At 39.9% G+C, this 12951-nt stretch overlaps 1 protein-coding gene across 1 annotated transcript in view; it reads left to right on the top strand.

The window, feature by feature from the left end:
• The window catches only part of HUWE1 (HECT, UBA and WWE domain containing E3 ubiquitin protein ligase 1), a gene marked incomplete in the record, with an annotated part of 5008559 nt that overhangs the window by 1587504 nt on the left and 3408104 nt on the right, over positions 1-12951 (top strand). The window contains 1 exon segment of the mRNA XM_044079288.1: positions 2663-2840. Coding sequence (XP_043935223.1) covers positions 2663-2840 — 178 coding nt within the window.

Here is a 12951-nt window from a genome sequence, read left to right as displayed (position 1 = left end):
ATGGAGTCACCTATAACAAGTGTGTCTGGCATTGTGTTTGGCCTTAAGGGCTGTGACTGTTTAGCACATTGACTTTGAGAACTATGTGTTGCATGTCTTACGTGTTGAGGTGGCAGTTGCTTGGGTGTCTGCTTTGGAGGCCTCTGTAGTTTTGGTAGATTTTTGATCAGTGCCTCCGAGTATGTCTTTGTGTGTTTATGTGTTTGTTTTGCAGTTGTGATAGTTCTATGTGAAACTGGGTTTGTGGTGTGCGTGGTTTCCTTCTCCTCCTGTCTGGTCTTGCCAGTCCTGAGTTGAGAGAGCTCAGCCTCCAGTTTGGCTATATAGTTGCATCTCTCACATGTATTTGTGTTTTGTGGGAGAAGGAGTGGGTTGTCTGTGTACATGAGGCAATTGTAACATTGCCTCAAGATGCCCAGATTTACCAGCTGAACAGGAGAGGGCGATAGCAACTGACCCTTCGACATGCTAGAAAAAGTGATAAAGTTTGCTGTGTAACTAAGTCAGAAGGGACCTATAGGGAAATGGGTACTCAAGGGGATTCTAGGCTAATGTAGTACTTTGTTTAGTATACAAGTACTTTACCTATATAAAAATGCTTTAGGAGCAAGTGCTGAGCTTTACCTATATAAAAATGCTTTAGGAGCAAGTGCTGAGCTTTTGAGATAGAGAATAGACTGTTTAGATTGCAAGTAGAGAAGTTCTAAGGGAAAAATTGAAAAGCAGACTTTACGGAGCCAGAAATAGTTTAACCTTGTTTAACCGGCGCTGCCCGATGGTGCTCTATGGGCAACTCCGTGCTAAATCACGCAAAAGCACGCTAAAGTGGGCTTTATAGCAGGGGGTTGAAAAAGTCTGCTTTGCCAAAAATGAATTTGGGTAAATCCGGTATCCAAAGTTGCGTTGTCTTGATGGATCTCGCAATGTGTTCTTTTGGCTTATGAAAGTTCTGGTCGGCCCGCGCCTCAGGGAGTCCGTGCCCACTCTACCCGATCTATGTCTACCTCTGCTGCTTTTAGATCCAGGGTTTCCTTAGATGATATTTGTTTGGCTGCCACTTGGGCCTCATCTCCTACCTTTATCAACCATTATAAGCTGGATATTATATCCAGAGGGAGAGCATCCTTTGGCTCTGCAGTGCTCCGGAACATCCTTTCATGATGGCCGCCCAAGATTCAGGTAGCTGGGGACTCTGTCCCACAGGTTACTGCACAAATGAAGTTAACTACTTCAGATTAAGAAGTTATGTACTCACGGTAACGTTCCATCTGAGTAGATAAACTTCATTTGTCAGCAACCACCCCCCCCTCCTACCCCATGACCTTCGATTATTCACATTTGTTGTCTTCAGAGATGACCTTTGAAATTGGTAAATCTGTAGCAGTTGCTGCTTGGGGGCAAACTTGATCTGAGGTCAAGTCAGGGTTGGCAGGGGTATATGGGTAAAGGGAGGAGCTAGGAGCTCTGATCTAAGCTGTTGAAAACTGCCGGCTTGTATCCGAAGTCGGATCCGATACCCACAGGTTGCTGACAAATGAAGTTTATCTACTCAGATGGAACATTATGGTGAGTACATAACTTCTTATTTTGGTGCATGTATGTACCTGGACATACTAATGAAGATGCTGCTTGGGGAAATAATTTTTGTATCAGTGAAGTGATTGTGCAAACATTGTCAGACTGCTGAAGTGACCACTAAGCAAAATAATTTGCCATTTTAGTGCTTGTGCATAAGGATAGAAACTAATGGAGGGGTTACTGTTGAAAATAATTCACTAGTGTGTCAAGGATATGCTTTTGCATAATTAAACAAGTTTGTGGATTCCAACTCCAGTATCAAAGGTGAGGCATCTCTTAATGGATGCGAGTACCATCCTTTTCACTTTTTGTATGACTGTGATGTGTATTATGTTTTATTTTCGGGGGGGGGGGGGCTCAGTCAGCCGCAGGGACACAAACTCTGGCTACGCCACTGGTTCACCATCACCAGAATTACCAAAGAAACTGAACAAAAATACAAGAAATATGTGGCTGTGGCCCTGCATCTGTCTGTTAAAACTCAACAAAAACAAGGTCATTAATTGATAATGAAATAAAATGCAATCTGTTGGGTATTTTTTCAGTCCAATTCAAAATTATTAAAAGTGGGGTAATTTTTTTGGTGCACTATTTTAAGCCCACTTATCAGGGCACGTATCATTTTCTCTTTTGTAAATCACTAATTTTTATTTTAATTTTATAATATATAGCAGCAGACATGATTGCACTGGATGATTTTTTTAAATAAATGAATATATAAAGAATTATAGGTTCGCCATCCCTGGAATAGATCAGGTGAACTTCTAGCGATGGAAGTATTAAGTACCTATTTTAGATGAGATGTTATATAATGTCGAATGTGTAATGTCTTTGGTACATTTTTTGCAGGTTTCATTTGCTTCTTATACACATCCTGCATTCTAGTTTCGTTATGCAGAGAAGCACGTGTCATTGGATGTAAGTGGTCATGCAAGATAAGGTGTTACCTTAATGGTGGAACATTATCAGTTTTTCCTCATCAATTTAAGATTTCTTGGATGTCTGGATGTTCTAATGTAATTTCATCTGCTGGTGAACATGACATTTATTTGTTTAGGTCACTAATGGTGCTGTTTGTATTCAGGTTCCTGCCACTCGAGAGGTCCTGGGTTCCCTTCCAAATGTTTTTAGTGCACTATGTTTGAATGCACGAGGACTGCAGTCATTTGTGCAGTGCCATCCATTTGAACGCCTTTTCAAGGTTCTACTTTCACCAGATTACTTGCCAGCAATGAGGAGGCGGCGAAGCTCTGACCCACTTGGTAAGTTATTGCTATTAAAAAGTGAAGACTTAAATTTTTCTTTCAAGCACATCATTTTTCAGTAATTTAATTGACAGGTGAAGTGGGTTCTCCTAAAAGTATCTGTTTGCTGTTAATATCTTCATCACAAATTATTGTGAGGATCATGCTGTTTGTGCCCTAAAGAGGAATTTTCTGAGATTGTGCTTAGTTTGTATTGCATGGTACCCAACACCTTGTCCAGTTCCAGCACTGTTTCTGTTCACCGTAGGACTCCCTGTTGCATCCTTCCTATTAGGGGATACCTTACTTGGAGCTGGCACGACTTCCACGGCTTTTACCCCTCCTATTAGTGCTGTTGGTATATTGACAGGGTGCCATCTTATCGTTCTTGCAAGGGAGAGCTCAGGTTGATGGCCTGCTTCCAGTAGTAGCAGTTGAGGCATGGTAGTAAAGAATCCCATAGGGGATTTCTTTCATCTCAACTGTATTAAGCATAATTCTGAATGTTTCAGAGGAATTCGCAGTTAAGGTCATTAACTGTGTGATATTTGATAAGTAAATCTCCCACAAACACTTGAATTCTTAAATGTTTGTTTTATCTTGCCCTAGAGCATGACATGGGTTCATCCATGTTGTGTTTGTGATGGTCCCTCCTCCAGACCAATAATCAAGGAGCCTCAATCCTTACCATTCACACTGGTGAGGGACTGCCACTAGGAGCAGAAATGGCTGCACACAGTATTTTCAGATGCAGCTCTTTGCACCAAGTACAATTTCCCTTAAGAGCACACAGGGAGCTCCCTGCAGATTTGGGACTGTACTCTCTCTCTCCAGGCCCCAAACAAGACTCCACACTGACCACTTTGGAGCTTTCTGTTCCTGTTCCAAGTAGCTGACACACACTTGGATATTTGATTTACACACGTACGCGCACATGTACATACGCATGTACATATGCATGTACATACGCTTGTACATACGCACACCCGCATGTACATACGCGCCCACATACACACTCCTCTGGGAAAGGCTGTCAGATTTATAAGCTGTTCCCCCTCTACCCAGACTGTAAGCTAATTACGTTGCCACTGATCAGCTGCTCTAAGGCTCTTACAAGGGTACCCAGTTATACTGAGTAAAATTAATACTAATGCAAATGGTAGTTTGACCAAAGCAGCAAGGCTTTCAGGATTGGCCACAGTGTCACTAAAGTAAGCATAAGTACTCTTAAGATGTAAAAAGTATTCTCTAAAACACCAGCATTAATGAAAGGTATAGAGATATTAAATAACAAAATAGAAAAAACATGAAAACACCAGTGTTTCAGTCACAGGAGCTATAAAAAATAATGCAGTTGGATAGATTCACACAGATGCAGAAAAACAATACTCGACTTATCCACTATATACCAAGATGAGGTGTGTGGTTGTGCGAGTTATCTGTGAGAGATCTTTCCTGTCAGGTTTTGAAAAAGTGATGCTGCAAGAGTTCCGGAATACCTCACTAATGTCTAGGAAATCATTTCAGAGCTGGGTACAGAATGACATCACCTCTGGTCACCTGACTCTGATACAGTACACACCCAGAGCTTTGCTAAGATCTTTTGCAGCATCTGAAAGCTATAAAACGATTTCAATAACTTCCACCCTTCCAGGGTAGCAATTAGTTTGTCCCCAAGGGGGCAGTACAGTAAGATTGCTAGTCCTGGTTTTCCCAACCATTTTTGTCTGGCTACAATCAAACCTGTAAAAATAAAAATCTTTGTGGCTTGAACAAACGCATTTATTTTTCAATCTATTTTTCAAAATTAGTTGGACTGAAATTAACCTCTTCCTTCCAGAATTCGTTTATAAAACGTGTACATTTAATCAGTTATAATAATGCTGTCCAACATACATAAACATCTCTCCCTTGTCCAGCAGGTCCCACTGTTGATGCATTTTTAACACAAGCAACTTTACAGATGCATCTTTAACACAAGCATCTGTACAAATCAGTGGGGATAGTCAAGTGACGTAAAACTTTTTGCAAAACTCCACCTAGCTATGCTGGTATATGTTAAACATGCACTGCCCTACTGTCCCTGGCACAGGTGGCACTACCTCGTATTATCACATTTCATTCACCCTAGGGGGGGCAGTCTGTAGAAGACAGATCTTTCCAGAAGTTTTATCACAGAAAACTGGTGTGAAAACCTGGCATTCATCTAAGAAAAATCGTAAGGTGATGGGGAAGTTTTGGAAAGTGGAGGACATTTTGGGTTGCTCGTTTCCATGGGTCTTGTGGCTTTGTGTATGTGGTACTTATAACCCTTGCTTGCGAGTCCATTTTGGCCAAGAGTATTGGAGCAGCCAGTTTGCAAGCACCCATGCTGTCGTCGTTTGCACTTCCTCTTGATCCAACAAATCTAACTTACTGTCGATCTTCCGAAAAAACGTAAGGGTAAAGAGAGACCACATAGGTCTTAAACTGCCGACTACGCTTCCGTTCAGCTAGTCCACCGGTACTCAGGCACTTTCACAGCCCCTTATACCTGCATCTATAGATTTGCAGGCCTCTGCTGAGACCCATTCAGAGTCCAGTAGGCCGCGAGTTGCTTCTTCATCTATGGAACCTGCGGATGTCTTTACCTTGGATGGATCCGGAGCCGCTGTGCAGGCACCGGCTTCTGAGGGTGTAATCTGACCTTCCGATGTTCGCATTAAACCAGCAGCTTCATTTTTGACTAAAAATACCAAGTTTCTCATGCCCAGAGTTTGCACTACGCCTTGAAAACAGATGACCAAAGCTCATAGGTTCATAGGTAGGTACTAGGCTATCTGCCCGAAGGCATTTATAAGCCTAGCCAGAATGTGTTTGGTTTCACTACCCCCTTAGATTAGTTCCCTGTGCCTCTGTCCAGCACAGTCCAAAAAATTAGGATCATATCCTAAAGTAACTTACAGGAAGGCTAAAAATCTTAAAACATTGTTTGAACAGAAACCCTTGCCAACTAGATCACCCGGCATGTTCAAATGTCAAGCATGTAATTTTTTAAACATATTATTGAATCTAACAGATTCATTGTTCACGACCATAAATTTAAACTAAAATGCAGGGTTAATTGTAATTCTAGTATGCTTGTTTATCTGGCTCAGTGCCAACACTGTGCAGAGTTTTATATTGGCAAAACTGAGCGGAGGCTTAAGGATCGAATTTATGAGCATATGTATGCCATAAGAAAACGCAAAGAAACCAGTGCGTTGGCCAAGCATATTATTGACTGCCCTTCTCACCAGTTTAGGTTTATTGCGATTGAACAAGTAGTACAAGATAGCAGGGGAGGACCCACACAACTTAAATTGTTGGAAAAAGAGCTACACTGGCAAATTAGGCTGGAAGCATACCACCTGCTAGGGTTGAATGAAGCTTGTATGATTTCCAGCGTCCTTAAGCTTCTTAGCCTAAAGAGATAGGTTAGGTAACCTTCTATTTATATTCATCTTTTATGTATATGTATTTTGTAAGTTTTTTATGATGTTATTTAAACTATTTTTAGTACTCTGTATGATTGATATGAGCATGCAAGTAGGACTATCAGTCATTGTAGTTTAAACTCGTTTTAAAAGTATGTGTTTAAATTTCAATGGAGAAAGTTTGTCCAGTAGGGTATTGTTTGGTTTTAATACTTAACCTGTTGATACTAATTTTTACATTTAATATTCGCTTTTATAGCTACTACAGTTCTTTATAAGTAAGTGAGACTGTGGATGTTAAAAACAATGTTTATTTCAGATAACCATTAGGTCGAATGGATGAGTTCTGATTAACAGTATATGCTTTTTCAGTTTATGAGCAACTTATGTTATATATGGATTCGTACACTTGTTTCCATGAACAACTTATCTTCTTGCTCTTTAAGCATTGTTGGTAGTCGTGGGCGATTCATTTAAAAGAGCCCAATTAATTAACCTAATTGATATGCATTTAATGATGATGTCATGCTATTTAATGTATGTGGATGGATGTATTGTGTTTCTGAAGAAGTTTGCCTATAAGGCAAACAAAAAGCGCTTAAAATAAATATTCAAATTTTATCTCTCTTTTTCAAGTGGTTACTACTGGCGAGTGCAAATCTAAAGACTTTTTGCTTTTTTGCCTTGGTGAATTTGTGTATCGAAGCAGTTTGGGTTCCTGCTTTTGGTTCACCTTATCAGAACTTATGACATTGTTAACTACAGGAAGGAATGTTTCAGATTACTTTATTCAATTGGGAATTTGGGAATATATTACCAATATTAAGAAAATGAATGTGCTTAGTTCTGTAGCTTAACATTTTCAAATATATTCCTAAAATTATAAAGGAAGAAAAAGAGTCTAATATTACTTTGAAAAAGTAAGAGCCATTACATGTTTAATACATTATTAAAAATTCAGTGCATTATTTTTCAATGGACTGAACATGGAACCAGACCTGAAGTATTGGACAGTCGAAATCTGAGGACTATAACTGAACTTTAATTGTATAGGTTGTTTTTAAACTAGTTTCTTTGTATTATAAATTATTGTAATTGTTTTAGATGTAAGCATGGTGTATTTTGTGATCAGTTTGTCCCTAGAAGACTGTTAGCTGAAGCTGAAGTGCTGGGAGGTTTTTGTTCAGAAAGAAAAACTGGTATGAAATAAAACGTTTTCTTCTACTTTTTGTTGTGTGAAAAATGTCCCAGTGGCTAGAGCAAACTCATGATGGCGTGGTAGGGAATACCTCAGGCTTGAACCCTGTATGCAGGTTGTTAAGGGCCTGAATTCCCTACCCACCACCATTTGTAAAAAATGTGCAGATTTTTGCCTCATATTTGATCTGTTCTATTCCTCATAATAGCTGTGGTTTCTAAATACTTAAATGCATGATATTTGAAGGTGCAGTGGTAGCATTGTTACCTCACAGCTGCAGGATCTTAGGTTTGATTCTTGGCTGGGGTGCCTTGTGTGTGGAGTCTGCATCTTCTCCCTGTGTTTGTGTCTGCTTGCTTTTGTGTTCTCCCATGTTACAAAGACATGTCTGCATTATTTCTTCCTGGGCTTCTGCTGAAAATTTTGTTCCAAGTCAGACTGTCCTGGTTAACAAATGTTAAATAAAATTGACAAGCCTTTGAATTTCAGACTTCAGGTTTCTGAATGTTTAATTCCTTGCATATTTGATGGTTCAGTATTAACATTGTTGCCTCACAGCTATAAGTTTTCTGGTTTGATTCTTGGCTGGGGTGCCTTCTGTGTGAGTCTGCATCTCCTCCCTGTGTTTGTGCGGATTTGCTGTGGTGTCCTGCCATTTTACAAAGACGTGTCTGCAGTATTTCTCCCTGGGCATATGCTGAAAATTGTTTTTGTTCAGTCAGAAGCAAAACTGACAGGCATTTGAATTGCAGACTTCATATTCTTCAGAAAATACATAGTAACACAACCTATTTTCTAAGTTTATAAGATGAATATTTGAAATCTGTCCCTATTTTTTTGACTGTATTATTGGCTTCGTCCAGATTTTTTGTGCTAAGGTTGACAGCTATGGCAAGAACTGAATATGTTTGAGGGCTGTATTCCCTCATTACTGGGTTTGTCCTGGTGTTTTGTGCTAAGAGGTTGACAGCTATGGTGAGAACTGAATTCACTAAATGATAGCCATTTAAGTTTCAGTCTTCCTCTCTTCCACAAAGCAGCTGACCTGGCGCAGTGGTATGTTGCTCTGACTGTTTTGTACAGGGACCTTGGCAGTAAAATGCATGGTGGTAACACAGCATTTTATTCTAGCAACTTTCCAAGATTATACAAGCAATGTTTAATGTGTCCCTGGTTTTTGGGCTTTTGCCCCCCCCCCCCCCCCAATAAATTTTGGCTTTTTCAGAGTTCTTGTGCTGTGAAGTTGAGATGCAGTTTAGTATTGAGTAGATTTTACAAGGAGCCGAGAGCTGCAGAGGAAGAGAAGTTTAGTGCTGCTTATGCAAAGTCTGCTTGCATTGTTAATAGCACAACAAGTTGTGTACTTGCTTTTGATGCAGAAGGCTGTGGGTTCTACTCCCACAAGGGGTGGATGCTGCCATATGAAGAATGTCTTCCTTGGCGAAGATACTACCTATGAGCCTGTTATCAGTTTGCCATCCAATTGCAATATTACTAGCTTATCATTTTTTTAATGTAATATAGGCAATTTATTCCTCAGGGGCAACGGACACTATTTTTCGATGAAACCATGAAATATAAAGTTGTTTGCTAACAGCAACTTTTTCATTAGTTACAGATTTCTTTAATGCGGAATTATTTAGATGACTTACTTCAGAGATTGTGTATATACTGATTATGGTGGACTGTAGAAGTTTGAGTAGACTTATGATGGAAATGTTCTGAACTGGGCAGTTTTGTCATTATTGGTGCATGCGTTTTGTTTCATTGTTTAATAAATTTAAAACACCCTCTAACTGTACAAGGAATATAATTTAGTACAATCAGGAAGGTGCATCAAAGAGCACATGTATGTTTCATATGCAAGGGGCCTATGATTTGAAAACAGCCCAGAATTAATCTTTATCTGCCACTGGCAAAATGTATTTTCTTTGAATGTGGGTTTCAATGCTGTTTCAGTGAATGTTAGTTTCAAGGGCAGATAAGTTTTAATGCCAAGTCTGTTTTCATTGTGAGACTGCATTGCTTTGTTTAGCAGATGTCTTGGTGTTTGTGCTGTAAAATGCAAAATAAAACTTTCAAATGAAGTCCAAATCATCATATAAGTAAAGCAGAGTATGCACATTAGTGTTTATGGTAAATGGAGTGAAATAGCCAAGTAATGGATCATTGGAATGGCTGCAAGGATGAGGCTCCATTAGACCATGTTGTGAGGGGGAAGGGCGGCAAACTCACAGCCCCAGCTGAACTATACTTCCCAACTGTCCAGATTTTCAAAGAATGAATAGATTTTTGCTTCTTTTTGGTTTGTTCCTCCTATATCATTTAGTAATTAAGTCACTGAATAATGGCACGCTGACTTTCAGACTTCATAACCTTCTGAAAAATGCATGCTAAAGTACGACCTGGTATTCTATCAACTGTCTCAGTTTATACAAGAGCAATTTTTAGTACTGTTTATATGTTCCCCCAAAATATTTGGCCTTGTCCAGATTGTGTATTAACAGGTTGAGAGGTACATGCAAATAAATTGCTTTATAGAATTAGGGATAGCCAAATCTCTCAACTGTCCCTGATTTTGGCTCAAAATGTTGCTCTTCCCTCTAATAATCCATCCGCAAAATAGCAATTTTGGAAGAAAACATGGAGGGTTTACAATTAAGAAATAACTGTAATAATCAGAGTTATAGATTACTTTTATTTCAGAAATGCATGTAGATTATTTTATTTTGTCAGCTGCTCAAGTTAGCAGTACTAATATTAAAGTGTCCCTTCTTTGACAGGTTCCCAGCTGTATCGTGTGGCTATTCTATATTTTTGCATCACATTTTTGGTCCGTTTTTCATAAATTGTGGGGTTTTTTGGCAAATTAGTGACAAATCATTAAAGACTGAAGTTAGAAAATAATGGCAGACATTTGAGTTTTAGATTTCAAACCCTTCAGATAATTCATACTAATGCAAGACCTATTCTATTATCTTTCTAAGTTTATAAGAGCAATTAATGCAAGACCTATTCTATTATCTTTCTAAGTTTATAAGAGCAATATTTAAAATATTTTTGGGCCTTTGTCCCACTTCTATGTATGGCTTTGTCCAGATTTCTTGCTCTGAGGTTGAGAGATATGACAAATGTGTCAGAGCCATCAAAGTCAGCCAGAGACATTTCAAATTGTGACATACTTGTTGCACCCCACTCCCCCATGTAGCGACTCTGGATGTGTCCAAGCAAGGCAAGGAGCAGTTGTGCATAGTTTCCCCCCATCCAAGGTAGACGCAAGTACTACAATGGCTTTTCATCTGTCCTTGATTTTGCAGAATGATCTGGTTTGTCATATTTTTGTACTGTTGATTTATGCTTATTACTCAAAGTGCCTGTTGCTCTGGGTTTAAGTAGCAGTGCTTTAATAACCATCAGGTAAGCTTGTCTGAGATTGTAAGATGCAGGTAAGCTTTAATAAGCATACTGTTAAAGAATTACCAACATTGAAAGCCTTTCTGTTGTTGCCATGCAGAGAATACTTAACTAGATAATGTATAAGCCTTGGGTATTGAAATGCATATGACAGTATTTGTAATAAAGGACAGGATTACATTATATTAAGAAGCTCATTACACTTGTTGGAGACTTCCGGTCATCTCTGCAGGCTTTACCCGTAAACTAAACAGAATGCCAATCATGTGTGGTCCTTAACTTGTACAGTAATCCTTTATGCAATGTATCTTGAGCTTGTTTCTCGTTTGCTTTTCATTTTTTACTTTGATCATGTTTTCCCCATGAAACAAGTAGATAGTTGTCAGGCAGCAGGTCTTTTTGGATAAGAAGCATTTTTACAAGTGGGGGCATCACGTGTTACTTGGTACTTTAATAAAGCTGAATATAAATTATAATTAGAACTGCAGTGCAAGGAGAAGTGGTTTAAGTTGAGTGCTGCTTGTTTTTCTTATACTTATTTTGACTGGCATTCCAGTAATGTATTTAAAAAGTAACTTATTTTTTTCATGCCTCACAACCTTTTTTGTTTCCATCTTGATATTAAGTAAGCTGTCATGCAGCCAACGCATTGAAATATTTTTATTCATCTACACTTCATTTTGTCTTGATTGGACTCTCATAATGATGGTTTGGCACCCAGGGTAGCATATTTAATTAAAGTTATTTTTTGTGGTTTTGAGCATAGCTCCTCCCCTTTCTAGATAGCCACACCCCTTCCCATTGATCCCACCCATTCAGCTGTCTCCTGCAGCCCCCCTTTGATTTGAAGTCACCAGCCGCCACTGGGTTTATGTTCAGGCTGGTGAGCTTGTCTATAATACCAGAATGGGGAATGGTGTCTTAGGCCTTTGCGAGGTCTATGTAGGCTGCGTGTACCACTTTTCCCTCATCTATAGCCTTGGTAACAGTCTCAAAGAAGACCACCAGGTTCAGGAGGCATGATCTGCCCTTAAAGCCGAACTGGGTAGGGTCCAGTGTTTGGAGGTTCCCAATGTCTCTGTTAATGAGTTCCATGATGATACACTCCAAAGCCTTGCAGACCAAGCTAGTCAGGCGTATAGGGTGATAGTTCCCAGGGTCTGTTGTGGCTCCACCTTTGTGGAGTGGAATAATCACTGCTGTGTGCCACTTTATGGGTACGTAGCCTGTGGAGAGGCTGAGTTGGAACAGTGTGTTTAGGTGAGAGGTTAGTTTGTCTTTGAGCTCGTGTAGGACACAGCCTGAGACACCGTCCAGTCCATTGATGCTGTGTTTTTGGCTTTGGAGAGGGCTGTTTTAACCTGAGTGTGTCTGTGATTTCAGGGACTCTACATTCTTCTGGCATGGTTATGGGCCCTCTTGGGGGTGAGAGGGGGGTGAAGTTTGCGCTGAACCCGTCTGCCAAGATGTTGGAGATATCGGTCGTGCTCCTGCTCTCTTGCCACAGAAACACATGCTTAGAATGGCTGAAGACCTTATAACTTTAAGGGAAGCCAGCCTTCCCCCTCTAAAAGACAAATAATTGATTTTCCTTTTCTACAGACCATGAGTCGGTTGACTGTGATCCGTCTGATTACCAGGACATACCCTTGCCTATCTATGAGGATTCAGATGCAGAGGATTCTGTTCCCTCTGCCTCCCCTCCAGAGGACCTTTCTTTTGGTGAAACCTTACATACCTTAAGAGAGCATTTCCACTGAGAATGCCAGGACTACCCTCAGTCCAAAAAGAGACTCAGAATTTTTCGACTTGCCCCAACACAGGCTTCTAGCTATACCCCCTTTCCTGGACATTGTAGAGGTCTTCATGGAATCCAGTCTTACTCCTGATACTTTACCACCAGTTGCTAGAAAGCTTGACAGGTACTACAGAGGACCTGACTCTCTCAAAGTTCTTTCTAAGAATCCCTCTGCGGATCCAGAGACCATTTCCCAGGGACCTAAAGGCATTAAGGCCACTACAGCCAAAAACACCCTACCCTTCTGGACAGATTCTAGAGCTT

This window comes from Protopterus annectens, chromosome 8.part0, assembly GCF_019279795.1.
Source record: "Protopterus annectens isolate FY-2018-M chromosome 8.part0, PAN1.0, whole genome shotgun sequence".
In the NCBI taxonomy this organism is placed as follows: Eukaryota; Metazoa; Chordata; order Ceratodontiformes; family Protopteridae; genus Protopterus; species Protopterus annectens.
This window is presented reverse-complemented; position numbering and strand designations above follow the sequence as displayed.